Genomic DNA, 27,810 nt, shown 5'->3' on the forward strand with positions numbered 1-27,810 from the left:
TTTGTTTCGATTAGAAAGGCACAAAAACTGTCACATCCGGGATCGATGCACTGGAAGGGGATTATTCTCTCAATGGGAATGGACTCGCCCTCCACATACACCGTCAGAGCTTTATCAATTCCAAGACCTGCTCACCATGATCTCGAACATCAACCTCACCACCTCACCAAATTCATGGTTGTGGAACCGTGACTCTTCTAGATGTTTCACTGTTAAATCCATGAAAAGCAAACTTTAATCATCTGCTCATGGCCCCTATAATTGGCAATTTCTCTGGAATAAAATGGCATCAATAAAAGTAAATTTTATGGGTTGGAGGCTCGAGAGGGATCGTCTGGCTACTGCAGATCAGTTACAAAAAAGAAGTATCCAACTAACCACCTAAGTGTACACTCTTTATTCACTGCTCTTTCTTGAGTGCACTCTGGTCACTTATATTAGATTGGTGCAATCTCCCGTTCTCCAAACCATCCAGTCCAAGAGAACTCTTTGAGCTGCATGAATCGGTCATCGTCAATCCCACAAAAAAAAAGCTACGTCCACCTCATTACACTCGTCTTTTGCTGGGTAATTTGGAAATGCAAGAATGAGTGTATCTTCCTGAACAAAGCTCCCAACTTGCGTTTTGCCATGATTGACGTTAAAAGAACAAGATTCCAATAGATATCTAATCGATCATCGAACCTGGATTGACTTAAATGGTACAACTTTAATTTTTGATTTTCTAAAATCTCAGTTATGTTTTATTTATGTATCCCTGATCTTATGTTTTCTTTACACTCCCGTTTGTAATCTAGCTCCTCGCTAGCTCCTCTTATCAATAAAATACCAGTATTGAATGTTAAAAAAAAATGATGTATAATCTCTATACTAAACGCGGAAAAACTAGTACACATATCATTTTTCATAAATTAAATATATGTTCTAGCTAGCACCCATCATGGTACTTAAGTTAATTTGGTAACGTTTGTCATCATGTTATAACAAATATTTTTTAATCATGTCTACACTGTAAAAGTTTTCCAATACATAAACACGATAACACATTTCATTAATCTAAATTAATATTAATAATAAGGATGAAGGCATGACAATGTAATGAAATTTGGTTGATCTCATATTGTATGAACGAAATTTCAGATCATTAAACACTTATTATTTGATATATAACTTGACAAAAACTACTTTTGTTGGAAGTAATAAGAAAAGAAAGTTCATATATGTCTTTTTTCTTTTTTTATAGAAAATTTAACTTCATTCACGAGAACCAAAACCCACAAATGTGGGTCGGTCACCAAATTATACCATCATTTTATTTACATATCTCAAATCTATTCCAATCTTTCTAAACTAACTGTACAATTTCTTGATCTATTTTTAAATCAAAAATAACTAATAGACTTATCTCTTGAATCACCTTCTCTTCCCTTATTGTTTCTTCGTTGAATTTTTTGTTATTTCTTGTCCGCCATAAACATCTAACATGTTACAAAAATTTCCTTTAATGATCTTCTTAGTTGTACCTCCAAGCCCCAAGTGTTCTTCAATCCCAAAGTGTTCTTCATATATGTCATTTTTAATCTCCAAAATATCATATTTGTTTGAACGGCTAGTATATGTCAACCTAAATCTCTAAATATGAATAAAAAAAAATGACATTATTAAGATTGAAATATATCAAAAAATTAATTAATACCCAAAGGACTGAAATTAATTAAATAAAATATATAACACGAAATTCCTTTACAAATATAAATAAAATTTAGTATTTATATTGATATTGATATTGATACTCTCTGTTAATTTCTGATTACATAACATATAAGTATAAATCTACTTTGTATCCAATATTCCAATATCAAATCAAAAATGTTAATAGCGCTATAGCCCAAAGGGCACAACTTAGCACGTACGACATTAGCCATTTCGGCAACAACTAGCCCACATGGCGATAGTCCAGACAATAGTCCTTTCAGCAATAACAAACCCTTATGGGCCATGGCAATAGCTCCGTTCCTCCAAATACATATCAACATACTTCTATTGGCTATTGCAACATAATAGCCCAAATGGTAATAATCAACATAAAAACACATAATATACCACGAGCATGGTACCCGTACAATGCAACAGCGATGACAGTGACAATGATGTGGTGGCATCGATCGTGGCGGCGACAGATGAGTTAAGTGGGGTAGGTATTTGATATAAAGATATTTGATTCAAAAGAGTAAGTGAATATTTTTTTTGAAAATAATGAAATAATTGTATAAGTTAATTCATTAAGGGTAAGATAGTTATTTTGCATGTACCAAAAATGTTAATTTTTATATAGTAGTATAGAAGTATAGATATAGATGAATGGCAAGTTAACATGTAAAATTGTAAATGCTAGTACTCACCTTGGCTAATTGACAAATTAGGCATTTACAAATCGATTTTTTTTCTAAGATCACCTTTATCAATCGTTTCTCCAATTCTTCTTCCTGATTTCAAGTCATTCCCATAAACCCCACATCCAATTTTCTTTGATAAACAACTTGTTGAGCACCTAGAAACATTGTTTGATGGAAATGTGACAACTGACAATCTCTTGATATAAAAGAAGTAAAATGAGGATTAATAGAGAATAGAACGAATAAGTTTCAAGTTGAGTTTAGGAGGTGTGTTCATGATGTTATTTGGCTGCCACCATTTTTCTTTAGCCAAGTATTTGCCATTTTAATTATCTTTTTTTTTGACAAGTGAATTTTAGCTCAGACGCATATGATGTGTGCTAATCGCACAACGAAAGGGTCCCGCACTAAGCGGATCGTAAATAGCCTTTCTCACCATACCACCTCCTTTATTGGAAAATACCGTCGAGGAGAACCTACCAAGGCTCGAACTCGAGACCTTGGAGTAAACTCCCCCGGGGCCCCGCATAGCAAGTTTAGTAAAACACCTCTGGCCACTAGGTTTAACCCAATGGTTCATTTTAATTATCTAATGATACTCTTTAAGCATTTATATTTTATCAACTATTTAAAAACCGGATATCTATATACTATTTTTAAAAGAATAAAAGAAGTCTCCACCCTCCTTCAACAAAAAAAAGATATATCATGTTTGTCACTGACCTTTAAATTGTATTATGTCATCCACATTATAATTTACCTAAATTATTCTTAAACAATTATGTTCCAATATATAGATATTTTAACCTTTAAAATAACTACATTATTTTCTTTTACATCAACTTTTTACGTTAACAACCACATCACCACAATCTCTGCCGCCGTAAAGCCGCCACCATTGTCACCACCACTACCTTTCGCCACCACCACCAACACCGTCGTTACTATCATCTTTTCGTATCACACGGGCATACGCCTAGTAACGTATTATCCATCTTTTAGTTATACGCCAATTACCATATATTACAATATAAATATTCTAGGTATGAATCATTTCATTCTAAAATTGTGAGTGTTAGAATAACTTTTATATTGCTACTGATAAAATGTTTTAGAGTATCAAGTTTGTAAATCACTTATGGACATAGACATCAACGACTTTCCGTCTGGATGGTTGAGTCAAAGTTTTCAAGACTTTTAGTAATAAAAAAGTTATGAGTTCAAGTCTCATATGTGATAAAAATGTGGATTCCATATTGCAACAAGGAAATTCTCCTCCTTATGGCGGTTTTCTCTATGAGATGTGTAGATGGTCAGATGGGATACTAACCCACTGACACGTCAATAATCTCAGTTTGTCATTTAAAACAACTCAGTCTCATTTTATATTTTTTAAAAGTAATGTAACATTATAAGAAAAGTAATTCTAGATTTACTATTTTATAAACAAATTTTACAAAAAAAATTTCATCGATTTAATTATGTTTAATCTTTAAAAGGTATACTATATCAACATTGGAGTATAAGCATCGTATGCATAAGGTAATAGTATAAATAATTATGCAAACCTAAAAACCTTAAATCAGGTGTAAAAACCATTAGTTTTGAATAGAGATCAAAACTAAATTTGTATCTAACAAAGTTGGAGTTTCTATTTTATTTTTGGTAAAACTTGAAAACAACTTTTTTATCTTGATAATATATAAACTACAGTATAATTTTAACGTTTCTCATACACAATCAAAAACAATATTAACAGAAAAAAAAAATCCATAGAATACTATATTGGACTTACTTTTAATAACTCCCAATGACATATTTTACAAGTTTTGGGTCTTAATCTCGTCTTTCACGGTATTATACGAAAATACAAAGATACACTAAAACCCCACACAATTGGATTCAATACGTGTCAACAAAGAGATACTTTCCGTTGCACCCATCTTTCCTTTCTTTCTTTCTACCTTAACCTTCCTTTCTTCATTTCATTTCACTTGTTCATTGTTCCCTTCGCCTTTCAATCTATCCAGCAGCCACCCGTTACCCACCCTCATTTCTTTTACAAAAATAAAAATGAGCAGTGCAATTAACACATTCACAGTAACTAAACCTAACCCTAAAAATGAGCTATCTTCTTCTTCAATGGAACCGGCTTATCGGTTCGGTCCATTTCTCCGCCCTTCTCGCAGCTCAACTGTACTTACTCTTGCCGTTTCCGCCGCCGGTTATCCGAAACGGGGTTTAGTTTATTCGAATTACCGAAACCGCTCGATTTTCTCGTTTGCGGCTTCTCATGAGGACTCTGTAAGTTTCTTTTACAATTTGTTGATGTTTCATTGCTTTTATTAACATATATATATATATATGAAGCTGTTGTTCAATTGGGGTGATTTTGGAATTGGAAATTTAGTTTAGGAATGTTTATATAGATTGAACAAAAGATATAGAATAGGATATGTGTAAATGTAGATCATAAACGGGTAAACGGAGACGGTTCCGCTATCCGGGAAAAGTCAAGACTTTAGCTTTAACGTACGCGGCCTAATTGGTATTGCCTTGGCCGTTTCTTAGATGTTTAAATGTAGATGATAAACTTTAAATGTGTACATTATTTTTTAAATAAGTAAAATAGGAAGATAAAGCAGAGTTTGCAGCTTAAGAGTAAGTTGTTGGTAGTAAATTTTGGTTTTTGTATGTGTTGTTGAAAACCGAGTATCTTAGGTGTTTTGTTAATTATATTCCCATGAAGGGTAGTCTAGATTATTCTATCTTTATGAAAGTTTGGTATTTTGCTTCCGTTTAGATGGTGTCGATTAAATAGATTTAGATCCTGAGCTCATTTCCGTCTGTAGTTTAGCTATGTATGTATTGACTGCAGTAAGGTTTTAGCCGACCTTTTTTAAAGATAAGGCTAATGATGCTTTCTCTTTGCATTTTAGAAGTCTTCAGATATTGAAGTAGAGGAGGAAGCAAGTAGTCTTAAAGAGAAAGATGAAGAATCCGAAGAAGCCTGGAAACAAACTTTAGCTTCTTTCAAAGTACAAGCATTGAAAATGCTGAGTGTTTCCCAGGAAGCTTATGAAGTGTACTTGAAGAAAGCCACGGTAGTACTGAAGGACACCTCAGAGCAATTGAAGATCCAAGCAGATAAAGCTAGTGAGGATTTGAGTGTCATTGCCAAGGAACTTGGTGAAGAAGGTAAAGTGTATTTGTCCGCAGCTGCAGAGAACTCTCCTGAGCCTGTCAAGGATATTGTCGAGACCTTTGCTTCTTCAACTGATGACTTGAAAGATGTATCTCAAGTGCTTGACTTTTATGTCGGTATTCCGTATGGTAAGGTTATTCGGTCATGCATTGTTGTTTATCCTGCAAGCTGTTTTACAGTTCCTTCATGTGGTTTTTTGAATCTTGATATACTTTATTGTGCTTTACAGGTGGGCTGCTTACTTTAGGTGGGTTTCTTTCCTTCATGATTACCGGAAGTGTTTCTGCTATCAGATTTGGTATTATTCTTGGTGGAACCCTTTTGGCCTTAGCTGTCTATAGTCTAAGATCCTGGAAAAAAGGAGAATCAAGTTCCGTTGCTTTGAAAGGCCAGGCAGGTTGGTATTGTAGTCCACCTTTTGGTTCTATCTGAGAAACGTCTGTGTGTTTGGTTTACTTTTAAGTTTTAAGCACATAGTTATCCGTGGTTTTAGCAGCATATATTTTGTGATCCGAGGATCTATAGTTGGAAAATGATTGATCCTCCTAAACATTAGCCTAAAAATCCTCTTAAACCTTATGAATGTGACAAGTGGATTCCATTTAATCTCTTTCCTAATCTCCCCCCTTGAATTTCCACATGTCACCATCCAATAAATTAGGAGAATTTTTAAGCTAATGAATTAGGAGGATTAATCATTTCCCTTTATAGTTTTGATCAAAACTGATAGTCTTGGCTCAGTTGTCCACAATGTTGGGGAACTCACAACTCAGACTCGGCTCAGGGGGGAGTCGAAAGTTTTTGTCGACTCTGTGAATAATCAGATTGGGAATGTTTTTATATAGTAGTATTTTAATGCAGTTATATGTACTAGAAAATTAAAAATATACTAGAAACTCCTTAATTAAATATAATCATAATACTTGTAAACGAAAACTAAAAACAGAAAGAGTTGACCAATCATGACCTGAGTTGACTTGATTTGAGCCAAGTTTGACCAAGATCAACCACAGTTTGGCCAGATGACCGATTTTTAGTCCGAATGGGCTGACTCGGCTCCCCATACCCCCAAATCACAAGTCTTGGTCGAGTAATTGGCCGACTTTGTTGATATTTACAACGCTGGCTGTCAAAATTTCTTAAGCAAATAAGCCTTTACCATATTAACAGGAAAGGCAGTTATCTCTATGTTCATAGTATTTTGAACTAGATACATGTTTGATGCTTCATTGTGATAAATTAAAATTTTACTTTATTCGAGAAACCCATTTGTGATTCAGAAGTTAAATTTGACTGAATCTAAACATTTTGAATTAAATCTGTAACTCAAGATGCAGCCTATGTGTCTAATATGTTCTAGCCATTAAGTATTACTATTGAGTTTGATGAAGAATTGTTGATTTTGCAGCCATTGCTACAATATTGTTTTTGAGGGATGTACGCCTGGTTTTCTCGGTAAGGGTGTTAATTAATTGTATGAATGTCTCTCCATCTCTGTCTATGAATAAATATCTGTAGGGTATATATATTATATGTGAATGTGTGTTTGACTCGTTGTGGCACTAACGTTTGTTGCATTTTCATTCACTACAGAGGCCAGCATTCACCAGATATATTGCACTAATAATCAGGTTCGAAAATTTTCACTTGTATAGTCTTATTTAGCAAGCATTATGCCCTATCGTTATCGTGATATTGCGTCAGTATCTTCTTTTATACAACAGTCATCAACTCTGTTTTATCTTGGAGTGGCTTACCTTTTGGAAAGTTACATAAACGTATCTATATTATTGTATAAAGCATTTACCTCTCGTTTATTAGATTATATAAGAAACACAAATCATATAGTGCCACGTCATCCTGTTTCCCTCCCAACATGCGGCACATCAACCTTTATTCTAAATGCAATAAAAATGTGACACTTGACAATCTCTCTCTCTCTCTTAAGTGATTTGATCACTGCTGGCCGCCTTTGTCGTCATCTACTGCTGTCAGGCTCTGCCAATAGCCGCTGCCGCATCGCTATAAATTAATGGAAGGCGGAAATAAAAAATCTAATAGCCATCAAGATCTATATGGTACCGTCATTGGGCGGATAACATGCTAGTATTAACTGCCATTGATGCTAGTACATCTTTAAGTTTATAAAAATAATTGATAGAAACAGTCTATTACTCAATGTTAATGTGAAAGCTAGTACATCTTTAAGTTTATAAAAATAATTGATGGAAACAGTCTATTACTCAATGTTATTGTGAAAGCTATCAACTGCTATGATGATATCTTAAGAATTAGGGTTGTAGCTATCTAGCCGCTTGTTAGTAGTTTTAACTGGCTGCTGACCAGGATGCCATTTATTTCACCTTTGTACTCTCCCGTCCCAAAATATTTGCAAGATAGATGTAGCATTTGAATTTGGTCCACCGTCCACAAGATATCTATAATTGTTCTAACTAGGAGCATTATAGAGATTTGACACCCATTAACCTAATAACCTATTTGTGGGACTAGACGACTAGTCATAAAACACTCACCAATAATAATGCATCTGCCATGTCTTATGTACTGTCTCATAGTTAGACTCGTACAAGTCACGACTCAACTCCTATGATATTGAACTAGTAAAGAGCTGACTCTTGTGACTCAGAGTTGAACATGACTCTTTAATTTTTTAGTGACTTGGTCCGAGTTCATATCACTCATAACTTGGACGAATCTGGGAACTTGAACAAATAAATGGTAAAATGGGTTGACGTATCTGCATCACCTCCATAGTCTATCAAGTCCAGTTCATAGTTATCAGTAGTATCCATTGTATCCCCTTGAACATAGTTCCTTCATTTCTTGTCATTGCCGTATTCATTTTGATGGACCTTTTTGAGTTCCGTTGGAAACAGATAGAGTTGGATCCTTGTCTTTGGAGACAAAGGTAAAGGGTTTCTTCACTCCATACAAAATGGCCAGAGGTCCTTTCGGAAGCAATCTCTTTACCTTGGGTAGGGGTAAGGTTGTGTATATCTCACCTCCCCCGGTCCCCCATACATCGTTTTAAAAGGGGTCTGGGTACGGTGGGTTTTTTTTTTTTTTTTGAGTTCAGTTGGAATATGAGGCAGAGTTAAGGGTTTTGTTTCTTTATTGAAAGATAAGATTGGGGTTAGTGAATATGAAAGATGTGAAATACTTTACTCATGGGAATGGAATGGGTTGGTATTTTATGTTTTCAAGTTATTAATAGTTATTGTTTCCAAATCCAAAAGTTGTAATATTGAAGAAAGTGCATAAACAGTAGAAGAGGCTCGACCAGAATTTTTCACTAAAGAAAATAAAGACCATTCTAATGTTGATCTTATATGTATTTTTACTCTATTTATTTTATAATGGCTTTTTAAAGTTTTAGTGTTAATCGAACATAAAATCTATATATAGTTTTCAAATGTATATTGTATAACTTTATAAGTTTGTTTTGTTAAGTTATATCATGACGCTTACGAGTAGGGTCACGAGTCATATTTTCGATTTGTCGCGACACGAGTCACGAGTTAAATATGACTGTACTACAATAATCTTCATATTTAAAATTTTTTTATTGTATTTAACCTTGGTTATCCCTTTTCTGCTATAATGTTTAGAGTTGGTATTCAATCTTGTAATCTCGCAGTCATGCTGGACATGTTGCTTACACCTATTTTCATTTCAATGTGCAGTGGTGCAGCATTGGCATTTTATGTCTATAGAATCACATACTCTCGTGGACAGTCAACAGGAGAATCAAGTTATGAGACCAAGACAGATAATTAGGTCTATGTTCCAAGGTTCGTATATCATCTGCATCCATGCTTTTTAAGTATTGTAAATTTTGTGGCCAGTGAAAAGGCTTTTCAGGACATCTGGTTCATCATACTAACCCACAGACCACAGCCATACTGATGAACCGTGGGTTGTTTTTTTGATAGCTTGATACATATAGAATGAACACTCACACATAGACCGTTTGTTCATATCCGTATGGACTTAAAATCTGGTCTCTATTGTATTAATTTTTTTATCAAGTCACATCTGTGGTTCAGACTAGCTCTAGTATATTTTTTATTGAACACAAATGGGCCTAATTCGTCCGTCTATAAGGGGTATATAGAGGTTGAGAAATATAATGTTATAATCTAGCAACACTTGATGTGTTGTTCTTGAACCTTGAGCGCTTTTTAACTGGCAAATCTTAGGCTGTATTACTTAGATGCTATCTATTTTTAAACTTATGATACTGTATTGGGTCAACATGTTTTATGGAGGTAGAAATCTCAACTCCAATAGCATACTAACTGGGTGATTGGAGTTAGGTCGTCGAATAGAAATTGTCAAATGAGTCAGACCGGTTTAAGTTGCCTTAAGGTTTTTTTAAAAAAAGAACCTAAAGGTTTTTTTAAAAAAGAACCCCCTAAATCAATTTATTAAAAAGTTAGATTATTATTGAAACAATATAATTCTTTTCCATCATATTTCCCACACTTATTTGTTTTACGAAACAGTGGGAAAATATTGTAAAAGAACATTCTAGATCTGCTTTGACTTGTCAACCAAGACCCACTCGATCTGTACATCTAACCAATTTCACATTTCAGGGTTAAAGTTGAGTGATTGGCGGTGGCGTGAGCAGTTGTGCCCTTGTGTGATGGTTTGGATCCAGGATTTGGTGTATGCTGCTTTAGATATGAACCCTTCAGATTCGAACCTGCACTTTTAAAGGCATGCTAAGACCTACGATCTTATTGTTAGTTGTAGAAGTTTAAATTTAGAGTTCAAAAAAGCAATAACCTGCCTGCACCCACCTTTGACGCCAACATGTCAATTAAAAAATATTCCTTTCGGCAAACTAAGACTTGTAATGGTTTCAAACATGACGATTATGATTGTTGTAATTTATTATGTTTTGTGTTCCTCAATGTAATTGGCCTAAAGAATGAAAATCAAATTTTGTTTTTGTTTTTTCATTTATTTAGTAATGGGCATAAATGAATGAACGACATTCCACGACATTGTATTTGAATTTTCGTGATCCAATGTTCAGACAGGTAAAAAGAGTTGTAAGTTTCCTTGGTACTTATAAGAAACTCCCACTTACTTTAATGAATACTCTAATGTGTGTGTGTGTTTTTTTTTTTTTTAATCTAATGTTTTCATTTGCAAATATGAAAAAGGGTACCACATATATTAATTAATCTACCATATGTATGCTTTCCCATATGAAAACCTTGTAATGAAAACCCAGAAATGGTTGCTTATAAAAATTAAACTTTGGCAGTAGTGATTGTGAAGCTCCTGCTCCGAAAGGTTGGTTGGTGGGACTAAGAAAAGGATGGCTCTATTGTCTTGTGAAGGTTATGCACATTTTTATTGATGTGTTATTGGCGTTGTCTAATCTAAAAACCGATGATGAATGACTTCGGTTAATACCAGTAGGCTAGTAGCTTATATTTAAACTTCAAAATCCACACAAACTTTGTCTTTCCGTTGATCAATCGCACAATGGTTTCAAAGTTTGTCACATTATCCACAAAGATTAGAACAGCTTTATTCTATTATGCTAACATAAATAAAGAACGTTGATCACAAATATCTTTACTCGACTTGTGCAACCTTAGAAGTTCATGAGCATCAAGAAAACTTTGACATATACATAGACAAAAGCATGTCCAAAAGTTGCAACTAAATTTCACAACCTTTGATTTAAATAAACATTGGCTGTGGATCTTTAAACCTGCTCTCTCAGTTTGTATCTTATTGCACATGCCTTCTTTTACACACTTCCATGAGTCGCATGAACTTCAACTTCCCCCTGGTTGTCCAACGGCATGTATTGTGCCATGATAGCCCGGATCTCAGAATCCATGTATGTCTGCATAAGATATTTATATTAACCAAAAGAGAAATATGAAAAAGATGTTGCATCGAGACATGGTTGAATCAGACGCATTAGGGTCAACCAAGTCAAATCTAGTACCAGTTGAAACCGATACCTGAAACACCTTTTCAGGCCATTTCTTTTTTAAAATGGATCATTTTGTTACTGCATGTGACATTCGTCATAAATCAAAAATGTGTACTGGGTTTGTCCGGATAAACTATCTTGTCTATCTTGGCAATTTTAATAAAAGTTAATGTACATAACTTTAATTTCATCGATATTATCATTAGCATGCGAAGAATAAATTTTCCACCAACTAACCCTCTCCATGACATGTGTAACCCACTAATTTTCTTTCATCCCGTCACTTGATTTTGCCAAGTGCTTTCATCTTGTTGCCATGAGTCTTAGAAAACCCTATTCAACCCAATTTAGATATAAAATAACCCAAGCCACCCTCCTCCAACGAACCCCTCTTAAAACAACTTCATGACACGTGTAACCCACTAATTTGCTTTCATCACATCACTTGATCTTGTCATGTGTACTTGTTGCCAGGAGTCTTAAAAAGGACCTATTCAACCCAATTTAGATATAAATAACCCAAATCACCTATTTATAGGTAAATGAGTCGAAATTGCTACTTCCAGATAATGTTTACGTATTTGTTATCTTCATGTTTCAAAAAAAGATTGCTTACCCGGACCCTGTACTTATAGAATGCATATCCTGCGGCTCCAGCAGCTGCCAAACCAAGAATAATGACCCATACGAATCCCCAACTGACTTCCGATTTACCACTTTTGCCTAATTTAAAAGATAAATAAGTACAGTATGCATAAAATAAACTAACATCATACACATTGGAGTATAACTAGTTAAACAAAGCATATAACAGGATGACTCACTTATACACGTGTCATGTTCTTTCATGTAGAGTAGGTTGCCACTGCAGCTACACTCGTAACTACCCCATGTATTCTTGCATTTGCACTCTGGACACTGGCATGCCGTCTTCTCGTTGCATTCATCAACATCTGAAATATATACATAAGTATCATCAAAAAAATAGCAAGTACCGCTCTTAATACAGACGAGCATTACTGCAATAGAAGTATTTCGGATGTTTGTGCAGAAATGTAATTTGGGAGTAAAAAAAGACCTTCACAACTATTGACCCCATCGCCTTTGAATCCTGGTGGACACTTGCAACCTCTTGTGTGGTCATCCTGGAAGACAAAAAATTTTAGGAGAATTTAGCATTGCTCGATAAGAGTAACCTTTGCTTGTTTCTATTTCTGCATATACATGTATAGACATGGATATGTATACAGATAAAGGGATGAGTTATTTTGAGAACTCCTAAAAAAAAAAACTCAAGAACCATTCTGGACCACACATTCTTTTCCTTTTTCTCTCTCTTCAATTAAATAATAAAATTCAACCAAATCATTCAAAATGTTCTAACTCACAAACCGTAAATCGTTAGACAAAACAAAAAGCATGGGTAGTCTTAAAAATTCGTCCTCTTTCATTAGAGATCCAATTCGATATACTTTTGACGACTTTTTAATTTTCGTTTTCTTTTTGGTAGTTACACATAACTTACACATGTGTAGGTTGAACAAAAATTATGATTCGGAACGGGCTTCGCCCTTAAGGATATTCATAAACCAAAGCTAGTGGGGGTGATAGGTCATAGAGGGTGATAGGTCATAGGGTGATAGGTCATAGGGGGTGACCAGTGAGGGGTGATCTACCTAACGGGCTCTGCCCTTAGCCGCTATTCCTCCGCCATGGACTGACGGGCTTCGTCCTTGGCTACCATGGCTCTGCCATGGATTGACGGGCTCCGCCCTTGACCTTCATTGTTGTGTACATATGTTCATTTACTAATTTACATGTGAAAACAATGATCTTACACATGTGTAGGATGAACGCGATGGGAAAAAAAACGAAAATTAAAAAGTCGTCAAAATTATATCGAATTGGAACTCTAATGAAAGAGGACGAAATTTTAAGACTACCCATGCTTTTTGTTTCGTCTAACGATTTACGGTTTGTGAAATAAAGCATTTTAAATGATTTGGGTGAATTTTCTTATTTAATGGAAGAGAGAGAAAATATAAGAAAATGAGTGGTCCAGAATTGTTCTCGCGTTCTTTTTTATTTGTGAGTTCTCAAATAACCCTTCCTCTACAGATAAATATACATGTTTGCATCTGTGCGCATATGTGCCTCTAAAAAAGTGGCAGATCACAAAATGCTAATGAATGGGTCGAACAAACACGTGCAAAGTCTAGTTATGATGCATACAACCTCCAAACTAATTTTTATTCAATAATTATACAACGGGTGTAATCATGTTTAATGCAATAAACATTTATCAAAAAAAGACCCAAAAAGAAAAGCTTATGGAAAAGCCAACCCATCTCACAACCCAAACATCTTCTGCCCCATACCCTACCCGCTCATCTTGAAACCTCTAATGGATCCATGAATGTACTAAAAAGTGTGGGTTCATCAGTTCATGGGTGTTCTATACATAATTACATATAGTATGTAAATACATTTGTGTGTGTGTGTGTGTGAGAGAGAGAGAGAGAGAGAGAACTTACAATACATGCAGAATAGGTCCTGCCCTGCTGGGTACCTTTCCAACAGCCTCCATTGTTAACTTCACAACGCAGTGCTCCAGAAGCTGCAGCTTATCAAACAAAAAGGCATCACTTTCTGCTTGTATAATTACATTACTTCAAGATTAAGAAAACAATACCTTCACAGTGTTTATAGCCGTCACCAACAAATTTTACACCCTGCACAATTGGGCATTCACAAACTTTCCCTCGGAAAGTATCCTGTACCAACAAAAAAGCGATGCCCATCAGATAAAGTCATTTTCACTCAAAATCCGTAAAATTAATGGAGTAATGATCATGTACCCTGCATGCAGTTATATTAGCAGCTTTGTCCATCCAGCAGCCACCATTGTTATCTAGGCACTCATTTGTTTGTATTTCTGTGAAGAACATTGAACATATCATATTATACATATAATGTATAAAACACAGTAATAGCAACAACTATCCTGGAAGCAAAGCCACGACTTCATTTAACTACAGCTAAATACTGAAGCCAGCTATTCCACATTACTATCTGGGTAAAGTGCATTTTACTGTAGGCCTATGTTATAAGTTCATAACCAAACAAAGGACCATGAGGCGTAAGGGCTACACAGCTAGAATCCAAATTTAGTTATTATTTAACATAGGCTTGACACCTTAATCCAGAATCGCATTTCTGAGTATAGCAAATTGACGGAGTAGTAAGTATGTTCCTTCTACAGGCAATTTCTCCCAATATCTAGTTAAAGCATAAATATGTATGCATTGAATGCAGTTATAACCAGCATACAAAAAGCTAAGGGTACTAACCATCGCTTAAACATATAGCTGGCTCAGTGGTCTCCTCAAATCCTGAGCAAATGGCCTTCAAAACTGCTTGTTTTGCCAGCTTACCTACCAAGTACCAACAATATAAAGTTATTGCTTAATAATTATAACTTTAAGTGATGTGTTGTGAAAAGACCCAGCGATTATAATTTAGGTTCTGGACTACATACCCCTATATTGTCTGTTGTTTATCACAAGAGTAGGCAGTATTGTAACATCCCCGCGTTTACCTTTTCCTATCTGCAAAATTACAAAATCAACCATAATCCAAACCAGAACCACAATATATTGCTTTCAGTAACTTGAGATACGTCAATTACAGCAAGATTTTACGACAATCGATTGTAAATAATTACCTGTGCTTCTTGCTCAGTCTTGAGGACAGCATTATCTACGTCTGCTTCTGTATCACCAACACATTCATCTATTTTCTTCAGATCAACACCTAACGATAAAACAATATCAATCTACATGCATACAGTTTTTGTTGTACAGAATATACTAGATTCGACATCACATGGTCTACGCATTTCTTCTTTGAATGCACACTAGGGAGGTAAAAATATTGGAAGTGTTGATACATGCTTGAAACTACATTCGATTGACTCTTTATATCTTTTATAAATAATGATTTATTATAACATTATTGGAGCAACACTTGTTTCAATTTTGTTTCCTTGACTTTTTTTTTTTACAAACTAACAGACATTATAGTAAAAATGCCAAAAGTACATTAGTTTGCAAGAACGAATATATCTTTAAAGAACTGTAGAAATGTGGATGCAAAACAGGTCTCAGAAACTTCTGAAACAGCAGTTCTTACAAAGTGTATCACTTTTCGCATTTTACAAGAGCAATGGTGTGTTAACAATGATAGGCAACCACAATGGTTCGAACGTCAACTGTTATATAGCTTAGAGGTGAAAGTTTCTACCAAGAACGTCCAAGGAATTGGTTGGCCTTTTTCTTACATCTCAAACCAAGAAAACTTAATTGGAAAGTGAATGCTTAAAAAACGGGTGAAACAGATAAAAAGCCAAAATAAAAAAGTGGGTTGTTAATGCATTAAGGGCTCCTAAACCATATTATTGAACAGAAGTATTCCAAACATATGCATGAAAAAGTGGTTGTGGGTCAACCCAACCCAATCCCCCACCCCCAAAAACTCTACATACAATTATATAGCAGCTAGATGAACTCACCAAGTGACTTAATAACTTCATCCGCACACTCTTTGTTGTACTTTTTGTCTTTCATTGGGCATCGGATAGAAAAGTCTGTCACGTAATCCCACCAAAGCCAAGGCTTTCCGGTTTCATTCGTCACTTTATAGAAGCAAGCCTGTCTTAAATTTTGAACAACCACATCCTTCCCATCATACCCTTTAGTAAAATCTTGCTCAGGGTCTGGAGCACAATATCTTCCATGGTTAATACATTGAGACTTGCACTGTTTACTCAATGTGAAAGCCTCAGGGCAATACCATGTGATATAATGTGGTGTAAATTGCGTGTATCCTTTTTTTTCAAGTATTTGAGCAGCTCCTTTGAAGTCCTTGACAAAATTTATTTGACTATCACACTTGGTCCCACACTCATCATTGCTATTCGTCCAAAACTCATACTCTACACGCTCGTCAGGGTGAGGGAGAGCTTCTGTCCAATCGAGTTTTATATTTACCATATCACCCTTGGCCAAAGCTTTCTTTATTGAGTCCCCGAGAGACTTGGTGATGAGAGCCGAAGGGATGCTTATGTTTTGCAAGTAATCTGCATGTGCGTTTTCCTCTTCAGGCATATCCATGGTGATCAATGGCTCGGGTCTGTCATCTGCAACAAGAATAGCAGCAGCTCCAGCTTTCTGTGCATTCCATGCCTTTAATGTGAAATAACAATCTGCATATGAACATTTCATATAGTTAAGTGGATGTCAAATGATACAAGCAAATTATGGTTCTTTTTTCTACAGATGGCCATTTCAACCTGTTTATTCAGAAATGGGTTAATACAGGGTTACTTTATCGACAACGGATCACACAATTAAATTAAGTTGAAAAAAAACCATAACGTTGAATCTAATGGGACGAACATCACCCACAGTTAAGTTTTGATGCATAAACTATCCTAAATCAATTTAATCAATACAATTTGAGTACGAGTCATTAAAATATAGATTTTCTTTGGCATATGCAACAGACTAAGATATTACAAAATTAGACAAACTATAATTCAAGTAAAACCGAAACCTCTTGTCAAATAGAAAAATCAATCTAAACTCCACAACCAAACACCCCTATTATAACTATTTGGGCAAAATTTCATGTCACTACTTGACTTCTCTTTTTACTATCTTTAGGTTATCTAAAAAAAAGTTTATCAGTTCAAGCAAGAAACCTTGTAATAGCAAAACATGATCATATTCAACAAACATCAAACAGAATACACACAAAACCCAAACTATATAATCAAATCAATTACACACAATTCACTAAAGATAACAAATTTAAACTACACAATCAATTATTTACATACAATTCACACCAAAAACATAATGAAAAATAAAACTAGCATTAAAAAAGATTATTACCACCACGGTCGAGTAGTGCAAAAGTTGGAAGACCACCAGCATGTTCTGATTTCAAAGACTCATCAAACGTTTGGCATGCCTTTGTATTTGATTTCGGATACTTAACGAAACCGGTTAATGTTCCACCATATTGAGGAACACCAAAATTACCAATTGCACATTCATATGTATCTTTTAAATTATCAGGTGATGTCACTCTCAAACTATTTTTTTCAACAACAAATCTTCCAAAACATGATCCAAACATAAACACAACACATATAATTACATTTATTTTAAGCCCTATTTCTTTCATCTTAATTTGACTAGAAATAAAACTGACCCAGATCACAAAACCAAATCTTTTGGGCTTTTTAATCAAAACCCAGTATTAAAAATCTAAACTTTATGAGATTTACTGACTAAATAAAACTGACCCAGATGAGAAAATCAATCAAACCAAAAAGGGTCAACTTAAAGATTCAATTTTGATCGATATAACTTAAAATTCAGACATGGGTTTGAGCTAATTTTGTGAGAAAGTGAAAAGGGTAAAGGAATATGTGGAAGTGTGTACGTGTTATATGACAAGTTCTGAAGCGTTTTAACAAGTGTTGGTTGCACAAATATATAGATATATAGATACAGAAATATATGTATAAAAAAGTGTGTGTGTCTGTGTGAGAGAGAAAGGAGACTCGTGCAATGGAAGTATTCTAGAAAAGATAGAGATCTGAAACTATATTTTTAGTCCCCACTTGATTAAGTCTTTGATCAATTAATTAACCTGTAAGTAAATTTGACTCAAGGTTTTATCAGTCGTTTTAAATAAGAGTTAATGGCAAATAAATTATTATTGATTGTTGATTTAGATTTTAAGGGAGTTGTTGGGTTAATTACAAATTTAGTGTAGATTACATTCGTGTTTCTTGTCTTTCTTCCACATATTTGAAGATATTATTATAGAATTGAGATCCCTAAAGTTGCTTTCAACTTTATTGGTAAAGTTGAAAGTATCTAGACCTTTAGATTGAAATCAAAGGTCAAGATTAAAAATTCATCTTTGAATCTTGACTCTTGATTTTAAATCAATGGTTAGGATTATCAACTTTTACCAATAGAGTTGTAATTAACTTTAAGAAATCTCAATCCATTATTATATTATCCTCGTTTTGGATGGTGGCTGTCATATGTCTATAGCATAAGGTGTATAGGGCAGGTCAATAGATATATTCACCCAAGCAAAAAAATGAGGTTTTTGGAATATAATTTTTTTAATAGATATTTTATTAATGATATTTGACGGTTGAAAAAAATGTTAGTGATAAATAAAAATGTTACACCCACGAGACTTAATTTTTGAACTACTCAATTCAAGATATATTCAACTTATTACGAAATACATAGCTGTAAAGAAGAAGTGGAAAAGAGGTATTAATAATATGGATGGTTCTTAGGTCTTTATTTGTTTTTTTTTTCTAAAAGTCATGATTCATGTTGTATATACAAATATATATCCATGTATATTTACCAATATACTCTTATACTTAGTCTATATATATGATGGTCTTAACCTAATCCCTGTAACTCATATCATTATTCTAATATAATGCTTTCTTCTCTTTTCTCTCTATATGTCTCTTCTCCCTCATCATCTTCTTTATCTATATTGTTCATTATTGTGGTAGATCCAAGATCAAAGTTTATAACAATTCAAATGTTATATACATGGAAAAAAAATTATGGCTAAAATATAATCTTTATATTTGAAATTCTATGAGATGACTTAGTTTAGGCTCTAAGGCTCTTTGGCAAAATTTTGGCTCTTTTTCCTCCAATAAGCAACTTCCACGTGGCCATGCAGATTTCTAGCCAAATTTTGCCAAAACCAAGCCAATTCTTGTGGTGTAGTTGCCAATTTTTGTCAATCCTTGCCAATTTAATATTTACCAAATAAACCCTAAATTTTCATTAAACTTAAAAACAACAATAAAACTAAATATAACATTACATTTATTTAAAACATAAAACACACAAATACTTATAAATACAACAAAAGATTCCTAAACATTGATGTCTATGTCTAGACTACCCATGTGCTTCGTAATATCACAACGTAACATGTAATGTGTCTCTTCATTACGTAACTGAAAATGAAAATTAGGGTTGGTAGCACTGATGTGTCGTATTTTATAACCATTTCCCACAACGAATGTAGTTGTTCTAGCATGTTTTATGTGTGGTCTTTGTATACATTTGGTGCGTTTATGGTATTTGTTAGTGTTCTCAGGATATTAGCATGTATTATGGCATAATACTGAAGAAAACGACAATTGGAGGCCTAAAGTGTGCTTACGGATGGCTCAAGTAACACTTGGAAGTAAAAATGAAGAATTGGAGAAGATTTACAGATGGTGTGCCGCACCTTATACATTGGTGCGCCGCACTCAAGGAACCCGAGAGGAAGTGCTATATAGGAGTGTGTCACACCCATTGTTCAAGTGAAGGATGATCAGATGGTGTGCCGCACCTCATCAACAGGTGCTGCTGGACGGGAAGCAATAGACTTTTGCTTAGAGTATAAATTCCTTGAATAACTCAAACCAAAAGAATACACTCGACTTTCCAGAGCTTTTTAGGGTTTTTGGAGGCTATTTTCATCAGATCAAACACCTCTAAAGATCATAGAAACATCTGGATTTATTTCTTTAATTCATTAACGATTCTAGCACTCTTTGGATTTATTTCATCAATCGGTACAATATGTCTTTATATATTATTGATTGTTTTTCTCTTTTCATTATGAGTAGCTAAATCTATTTGCACCCGCTTGGGTAGTGAACATGTCATAGGGTCGTTTTGAATGTTACTTGCAATCGTTGAACAAGGTTTTTATGTTTAATCGAAGATCCATGTTTATTTGAGTTTAAATATTGTTTTGTCCTTTATATTTATTGATTGATAATTGTAATTAGAAGTTCGGAAGAAATCTATGTCATTGTCAATTGATTTATGAAAAAGGTTGATCGGTCTATAATTAACCTAAAGTCGTTGGAGTTCGGAAGAAACTAACGATAAAGATTTTTAAACAATTAAATTCATTTTGAATGTGTAAACACTTATGATAGAGGAATCTGATTAGGTGAATAAGCAGTTCGGAAGAAAGCTTTCATAGGTTAAATCGTGAAAATCAACTCAGGATCTTAATGCTTAATTGTTTTGGATAGAAATTAAACGCGGAAGCGATAACTATATTTAGAGCAATTAAAGTGTCAAGTATAACGGAAGTTCGTCTTGTGTATCTTTTGAGTCATTTGACAAATGCAAGTAATGTTTAGACCCGATGATTGGCATGCGAGCTGATCCAAGTGGGTGTCCTTTTAAATTATTGTTCGAAATTCAACAACAAAATGTTCTCTTGCGATTAATCCTACGGGATTACTGACTTTTCAACTAACTCTTGCAAAGTGGCAATTTGGCCACAAAACTCCCTTTTAATCTGAATCACTTTATTGTAACCATTGCTTAATAAGTCCTTGTGTTCGACCTCGTACTTACCAAGTCACTATATTGCATACGAACGGGTACACTGCCCGCAAGTGTGTAGTAAACAGTTACTAGGTATTTTGTGATATAAATTTAAAACTAGAAAATACTCATCAAGTTTTTGGCGCCGCTGCTGGGGAGGATATACCAAGTTTTTGCCCGCAAGTTTTTAACTTTACGAATATCGTTTAGAGGATCCTTGATGTACACCGGTGATATCGTGTTATTGTCGTCCTTGAGAATCATGTTATGTAAAATAACACACGCATACATCGTGTTAACGATCTTTTCTTTGTTCCCCATCCGTGTCGGTCGTTCTATAATAGCCCACTCGTTCTTCAGAAGCCCAAATGCTCGCTCAACGTATTTTCTCACGGACTCTTGGAGTTTCTTCATTACCTTCTCAATATGAGCGACCGAGTATGCATACGCTTTCACAAAACAAGACCAATGTGGGTAAATATCATCCCCTAGATAGTATCATCTACTGTAACGGGGACCGTTTACAGTAAACCTGTACTCATGAGACTTCTCATTCACTTCGGGAATAAACAACGGTGATTGCTTTAACACATTGATGTCATTGTTTGAACATGCAACATCGAAATACGCATGCCAAAACCATAAATCATAGGAAGCAACAACCTCAAGTATGATAGTCGGGTGTTTATGATCGACCTTGTGGTATTGCCCACGCACACTATGTGGGCTATTTCTCCAAGTCCAGTGGGTACAATCGATGCTCCCGATCATGCCAGGAAAATGATGTCTAGTTTCATGCGCCTCATATAAACGCGCAATATTGTGGCTAGTCGGAGAACGCAAATACTATTCACCATAAAGATGCTTTATGGCAATGCAAAAGTTGTCTAGACACTCGCGTGCAGTTCTAGTAGAGAACGACAACCCCTCATCATAGTTATCCGCGAAGTTGGCGAGAACCCTCTAGGACCCGTCGCATTCACTCAATCCCGAAACCATGGAAATGATGCAGTGATATCTTTTACGATTTTCAGAAACAACCACTTCTACATACGATATCTTGTACGAAAAACCTCGTCATCAAACATTAGATATCCACAAAGTACATGGCCATCAATTTCTCATGAGCTGTGTACCGATCTCTCCAAATAAAATTTTCTAGTTGAAGAAGCTGACACAATGTCTTTTTCTAAGGCTGCAAGTATAACGGAAGCCAAGAACTCGAAACCGCCAGGAGACGATGACAACGACGACGAAAATTCGGAAATTCCGAATTCAGGGATTATTGCTACGGGTAGTTGTTCGTCGTCAAACATTTTGGCTAATGAAAACTGATATAGGGTATGTATGTTTGTTTTTTGGTTGTTTGATTAAAATGTTTGTGTATGATATGACATATATAAAAGTTGGAAAAAAGAATAAAAACAAAAACAAAACAGCCGCTCCAACGTTAACGTTCAAAAATAAACTGTCACAAGCCACGTGTCCCAAGCCCAACGTTCACTTGCATCAGCCAAATGTGACCGGTTCAACTTGTCGATGGAACTTACAGATGCTTGCCGATTCACATGTTCTAAAGAAGCCAAAGAGCCAATGGAAGCCACAAAAAATGGCTGATCAAACTTGTCGACTACACCCTTACCCCTAAAATGTCAACTTGATTTCGAAAGTTATCCGGTTGCTATGTGTATTTGTATAAAACAAGATACTCATCGAACTTTCAAAATTTGTTTAAGAATTCGCACCATAAATTTTTATTTTTATTTAAATTATTAAAAATGATCAGCCAACTTTTAAGATTGCTCAGATATAGTCCTTTTACCTTTGAACACTATTTGAAAGCTGATGACATTTCTGATCACAAAGTTCATACCATTTTAAGCAATATTTGAAAGTCAAATAGTTATATTGATCAATAAAAAAAATATGGAGTACATATATCGTATTTTTCGTTATAGCTCAATGATTGAGCACCAGATTTACATACTAGAGATCTTGAGTTCGAGACATAGGAATGATATCTCAAGTAAATTCATAAATAAAGTTCTCCAGTGAAACAAGTTTGACTCCTGCAAAGGGGGTAGAGTTTTATCTCAATTATAAATCGTGCCTTTGGATGGTTTAGTTGAGGGTTTCTCTTGCTACTAGGTATTGAGGGTAAGGGGGCTCACGAGTGCGGACCCGATTAAAACAACGTTTGCTAGATCTTCTGTTGCAATCATATGATCCACATCTTCAGAAAACAAAAATACATATATGAACAAGTATTATAAATTCGATAAGTATATCGAATAATTAAAAAATATGGTGTGCAACTTTGTATTATTACGTTGGTATTTAGGGCTTATATCCTAAGATGACTACTTAATAACTAAAACCAAAATTTAGGGTCATCTAATAGCTCGAAATGTTTACAGTTCAAAAGGTGTCTATTATTTATCTTGTATTTTTCCGTTGAATTTTAGAAACATATGAGATAGATTGTAAACAACCTAAAAACGCATGGTATTGTATGATATTCATACAAGTGTTATTATTACCATTAGTGTGGTTATGTATTCAAACTTATATATATATATATATATATATGTTATTAGACACTCTGAAATGAAACTATCTTTGGACGAATGTCTATAGTGTGAAATAACTAAAATTGTGTTTATTTATGTAATCATCTTTAAATTATGTGTATTGTATGTAAGAATGCATACGTGGCAGCCATATATAGCTGTCACTTGTTAGTTTTTGATTGGTTGGATACATTTTCTTACATACAATACACATAATTTAAAGATGATTACATACAATAAACACAACTTTAGTTATTTCACACTATAGACATTCGTCCAAAATTTATTACATTCCAGAATACTTATCTCTATTAGACATATTGTACTAATCTCGTAGCAAATTCGTTCAGAAGTCAGTACATTGTTTCTATAAATAAGACAGAGCGACAACTAATTCAATATTACTCTATGAAAAATAGAATACTAGGCATTCAGGCATGTTGGGCTACTCTACTCTTTTGGGATACGAGTAGCTCATTGTTTATGCCTGGTCGAGAGGGTGCAAGTCAGTTTGGAGGGTGTGGACACACTTATGCGAATTCGGATGACAAACTCTCTACACGTGACACGAAAAATAACCACAATAAGTAATGGAGAAAAAAGAAACAATTAGGCCATTATATTTGAGTCAAAATGACAAACTCTCTAGCGGCTTTCTCTCTCTTTCTCTCTTTACATCTCTCTTTAGATCGAGAATTTTCTCTCTAAATCTGAGATTAAAACAAAGCCGTCGAAAAAATTTTACAAGAGTGAAAACCCTAAAATGGAAGTCCTTCTAGATGTCGTCTCTCTACTTTTGGATATGAGTTGATATGAATAAAATTATCTATATTATACCGCTCTTAAATCCGAAGTTTTCTCAAAATTAAGTATCGTTGTTGTTGTTATTACTGTTTTGAGTTAAAATGAATCATAGTCTCCAAATAGCCCCTTTTCCTTTTCCTGTTTCAAATTGAATATTAGAAAAAGATCAAATTACAATATTTGTATTTTTATAACCCAATTCTTAATTTCGAAGAAACTAGATTGGAACAAAAAAGGACTACTCGTATATGTTTATATATAATTAAAACACGTGAAACACAAGTTGTAGACTTGTAGGACCATTATAAATTGTGGCCTTCATTTATTTACGAAAAGTTTGTCTTATTTACAAGGACCGCAAACTAACAACCTCCCTACTATTTCTAAGTTAATCATTGACCTAAATGAGGGTTTTGGGCTAAGAGACCTAGGTTTGAATCCTTAGAGTGTAAAGTTTACTGATATAATTCGTTTTATCGTTTGACGGATTAATAGAATGTTTTTCTCCCTCCGTGATTCCCTGAAAATTCGAATAACATCCTGCCCGAAAAATGTAGGGACCGAGAAATGAGACTAACAGACTCTGACCATTCGAACGTTCAAAAAAGAAATTAATCTAATTATCTTTAACATTTTTTTTCGATAGAAAAAATTGTTATTCTTTAACATTGTTATATTGGTAGATAGTATCAATAAGGATCAAGATTAAAGATCATCTTTGAATCTTGGTCTTTAATTTTCATTTAAGGATTAAGATTGACTAGTTATATTAAGGTAACTTGAGGGAATCCCTCCTTAGTTAAAATATCTACAAATCATTATTTCACACGTTCGTGTCCCCACAAGTCTAAATGCTAGAAATAAATTATTTAAAAGATGATGAAGCTCAGTGATTCGCCTCTAACAAATTTTGCGTCACATTTTGTTGCTCATTTTCTCTTAGAGGTCGAATTTTCTGAAATACAAATAAAAAATAATAATTAATTAAACGTTTTCCTTGAATGCGTTAAAACTTTAAACATCTAACTTACATTTTGTATGGATCTAAATCGAAACAGAAGATCGGCTTCCATTTGGAGCGTCTTTTGAGTCTCAATTTTTTGATCGATTTCTTTGGCCTTCATCTCCAACGTTAGCCCCCTATCTTCAAGCATCTTTTCCGTCTTTTCTTTGTCTAACCTTAATCTCTCCTCTTTTCCCCACAACAACATTATTGTCACATAAATATTACGATTTGAATATAAGATAATAATCAAGATCAAAAGTTTTTAAAAATTTTATAAAATTATTTTCAAGATTATTGTTGTTGATACATGTTTTGTAAATTGTTTGAAGGGTTTTCGTTTGGAGATGGTTAGCTTTTAAGGTGATTATGGGTTGAAATCCAGACCGAATTGCCTTTCTTATGTAATAGATTGAGGTTTAAACATTGTCTCCAAATGGCTTGATAACTATTATGATCAATGCATGTTTTTAAAAGGTATACAAATATTAGTGTGTGGATACAATTGATATATCTTTATGTATTCTCAAAATTTAAATAGAATACACAACAAACCTATATTTGTGCTCATTTTAAGACGTATAAAAAAGCCTTTAGAATAAAAGAAAAAGTAAAAGCACCCATAACGATCAAAAAAGATATATGGCTCAACTCATAAGTTATCTAGAATGTCCTCATCATTCATTAGACGGGTATTCGTGCAATGCAACGACGGTGATAACGGGTGGCGGAGGTGAAGGTGGAGGTGACATGTGGCGGCGGCAATGGTGGTGGCAATGTGGTTATTGATGTTAAAGTAATTGATATAAATGGGGGTAGTGTAGTTATTTTAAGGGTTAAGAGATGTATATTGTATATAACTTTATTTATTAAGTGTATTATAGGTATATATTAAGTGGAGATATCTAAATTAGTGAATAAAAGAGAAATGTATGTGATGTGTGAAATCCATATCTAAAATTTATTACACCAACTAACTTACTAATGACTACAACACACTTGGAATATAAAAAGCAATACAACCCAATAGCTCGATCAAGACCATGATTGTGGTGTATAATGTTAAAGACGACTCAATCAACGAAAGCAAATCTCGTTGTTGGCTTCACGAACGTACCAACTCCAAATGTAAAGAATATGAAAAATTTTAGAACTTTTGTTGGTTCAAATAATGTAACGACTCCAACGTGAGAAATATGAGAAGTGATAAAACTTTTGTTGGTTTTAAAAAAATATACACAAAACGACTTGACTTAAATGTGAGAAATATCAATTGGCAGTCCTAGTTTATTTTTTGATTCTTTATTTTTCATTTCTTTTCAAAAAAAATTTGAAACTTTTAAAGAATTGATTTTCTCTTTTGGAAGATTCAAAATGGTGACAAATCATGCAATGGTTAGCTAATCTAAATAATCTAGACTTTGAATAAATAGTTTGACAAACTCAATCTATTCTAAGTGACGAGAATATACTAACCCAACGTAATAAAACAAACCCAAACCATCCAAACGAGGAGTGACAACCAATAACTCACCTGGATTTTGACTATCCGTATAAATAGAATAGGTGTAATATTTAGGGTGGAAATAACACAAAAAACAGGCTATGACAACATGTTTTCTATTGTTTCTTGCACTAAAAATGAGTTCAACATGATAGTTCATTAACCTACGTGGTTAGTTACTAAGCACATGAACAAAACATGCACATAAACACATGTTTACAAAACAATAGGTAAACAGACAAAGAACAATGGTTAAATCCTTAGTTTGCCCCTGCGTCATCTAGTCTTACATATATCACCAAAGTGATCTTACTGCGATCTAAAAATGATCAACCAAGACAAGTTCTAAAATCAACATAATCACCAACACACTCATAGCAAAGAGAATTCTAGCTCAAAAGATGTGCTATATATATATATATATGAAATGAAAATGAATCCTCACATATTTGGTGTTTTAGCCTATAAATATACAAGTCATTTTATTTATCCAAAAAGGATTGCTTAATTAATCATTAAAGACACATTTTCTGATTAAATTTGTACCAAAGGTAGTCAAATTGCTTTACTAATATCATTAAATTTAAGTGACAAAAGCAATTCTACCAAAATCCACTCGACTTTTTCATATTTACTACTGCCGACACTTGAGTCAGACAATGGTCTTTAATGTCCAATGAACTAAAACAAATTATGGAAAATAGGAGAAAGCAAACAAAAAGAAAATAAGGAACAAGAAAAACTCGTCTGGTGTGACGGTGTATTCCATGTTTGAATGATGCCAACCAAAATATGTCGCTCAAGGGACTGCTAGCATATGCACATAACAATCAACTTGTTATCAACATAAACACACAAATTAATGCATAACAAGAAGTATC

The 27,810-nt window shown here is 34.2% G+C and overlaps 2 protein-coding genes across 3 annotated transcripts; one reads left to right on the top strand and one right to left on the bottom strand.

Moving 5' to 3' along the window:
- Window positions 1-4,321: 4,321 nt before the first annotated feature.
- LOC122592405 (protein FATTY ACID EXPORT 3, chloroplastic) lies at window positions 4,322-10,589 on the top strand. 2 transcript variants are annotated; one of them, XM_043764621.1, is made up of 7 exons: window positions 4,322-4,700; window positions 5,336-5,729; window positions 5,831-5,998; window positions 7,010-7,056; window positions 7,195-7,232; window positions 9,306-9,413; window positions 10,221-10,589. In XM_043764621.1, exons 1-6 carry the CDS (start codon window positions 4,470-4,472, stop codon window positions 9,397-9,399), a joined length of 972 nt encoding a protein of 323 aa, XP_043620556.1. In that variant the 5' UTR covers window positions 4,322-4,469; the 3' UTR covers window positions 9,400-9,413; window positions 10,221-10,589. The 2 variants fall into 2 exon arrangements, with proteins under 2 accessions (XP_043620556.1, XP_043620558.1); XM_043764623.1 differs by having other exon boundaries at window positions 5,339-5,729.
- Window positions 10,590-11,086: 497 nt separating this feature from the next.
- On the bottom strand, window positions 11,087-18,134 carry LOC122592404 (vacuolar-sorting receptor 1-like). Its single transcript, XM_043764620.1, has 12 exons — window positions 17,542-18,134; window positions 16,158-16,850; window positions 15,312-15,400; window positions 15,126-15,195; window positions 14,938-15,021; window positions 14,446-14,522; window positions 14,280-14,361; window positions 14,122-14,204; window positions 12,666-12,732; window positions 12,412-12,540; window positions 12,204-12,310; window positions 11,087-11,494 (listed from the first exon to the last, which is right to left on the bottom strand). The coding sequence occupies exons 1-12, from the start codon at window positions 17,834-17,836 to the stop codon at window positions 11,396-11,398; spliced, it is 1,875 nt and encodes a 624-aa protein (XP_043620555.1). The 5' UTR covers window positions 17,837-18,134; the 3' UTR covers window positions 11,087-11,395.
- Between the last annotated feature and the right edge of the window lie 9,676 nt (window positions 18,135-27,810).

Source organism: Erigeron canadensis, chromosome 3 (genome assembly GCF_010389155.1).
Source record: "Erigeron canadensis isolate Cc75 chromosome 3, C_canadensis_v1, whole genome shotgun sequence".
Lineage (NCBI taxonomy): Eukaryota > Viridiplantae > Streptophyta > Magnoliopsida > Asterales > Asteraceae > Erigeron > Erigeron canadensis.

Coding starts and splice junctions, on each gene's coding strand:
- LOC122592405 (XM_043764621.1), top strand. CDS start 4,470: ATGAGCAGTGCAATTAACACATTCACAGTAACTAAACCTAACCCTAAA. Junction 4,701..5,335: donor CGGCTTCTCATGAGGACTCT/GTAAGTTTCTTT, acceptor TTTGCATTTTAG/AAGTCTTCAGATATTGAAGT. Junction 7,057..7,194: donor ATGTACGCCTGGTTTTCTCG/GTAAGGGTGTTA, acceptor CATTCACTACAG/AGGCCAGCATTCACCAGATA.
- LOC122592404 (XM_043764620.1), bottom strand. CDS start 17,836: ATGAAAGAAATAGGGCTTAAAATAAATGTAATTATATGTGTTGTGTTT. Junction 16,851..17,541: donor TGCACTACTCGACCGTGGTG/GTAATAATCTTT, acceptor GTTCATATGCAG/ATTGTTATTTCACATTAAAG. Junction 11,495..12,203: donor TCTATAAGTACAGGGTCCGG/GTAAGCAATCTT, acceptor TATCTTATGCAG/ACATACATGGATTCTGAGAT.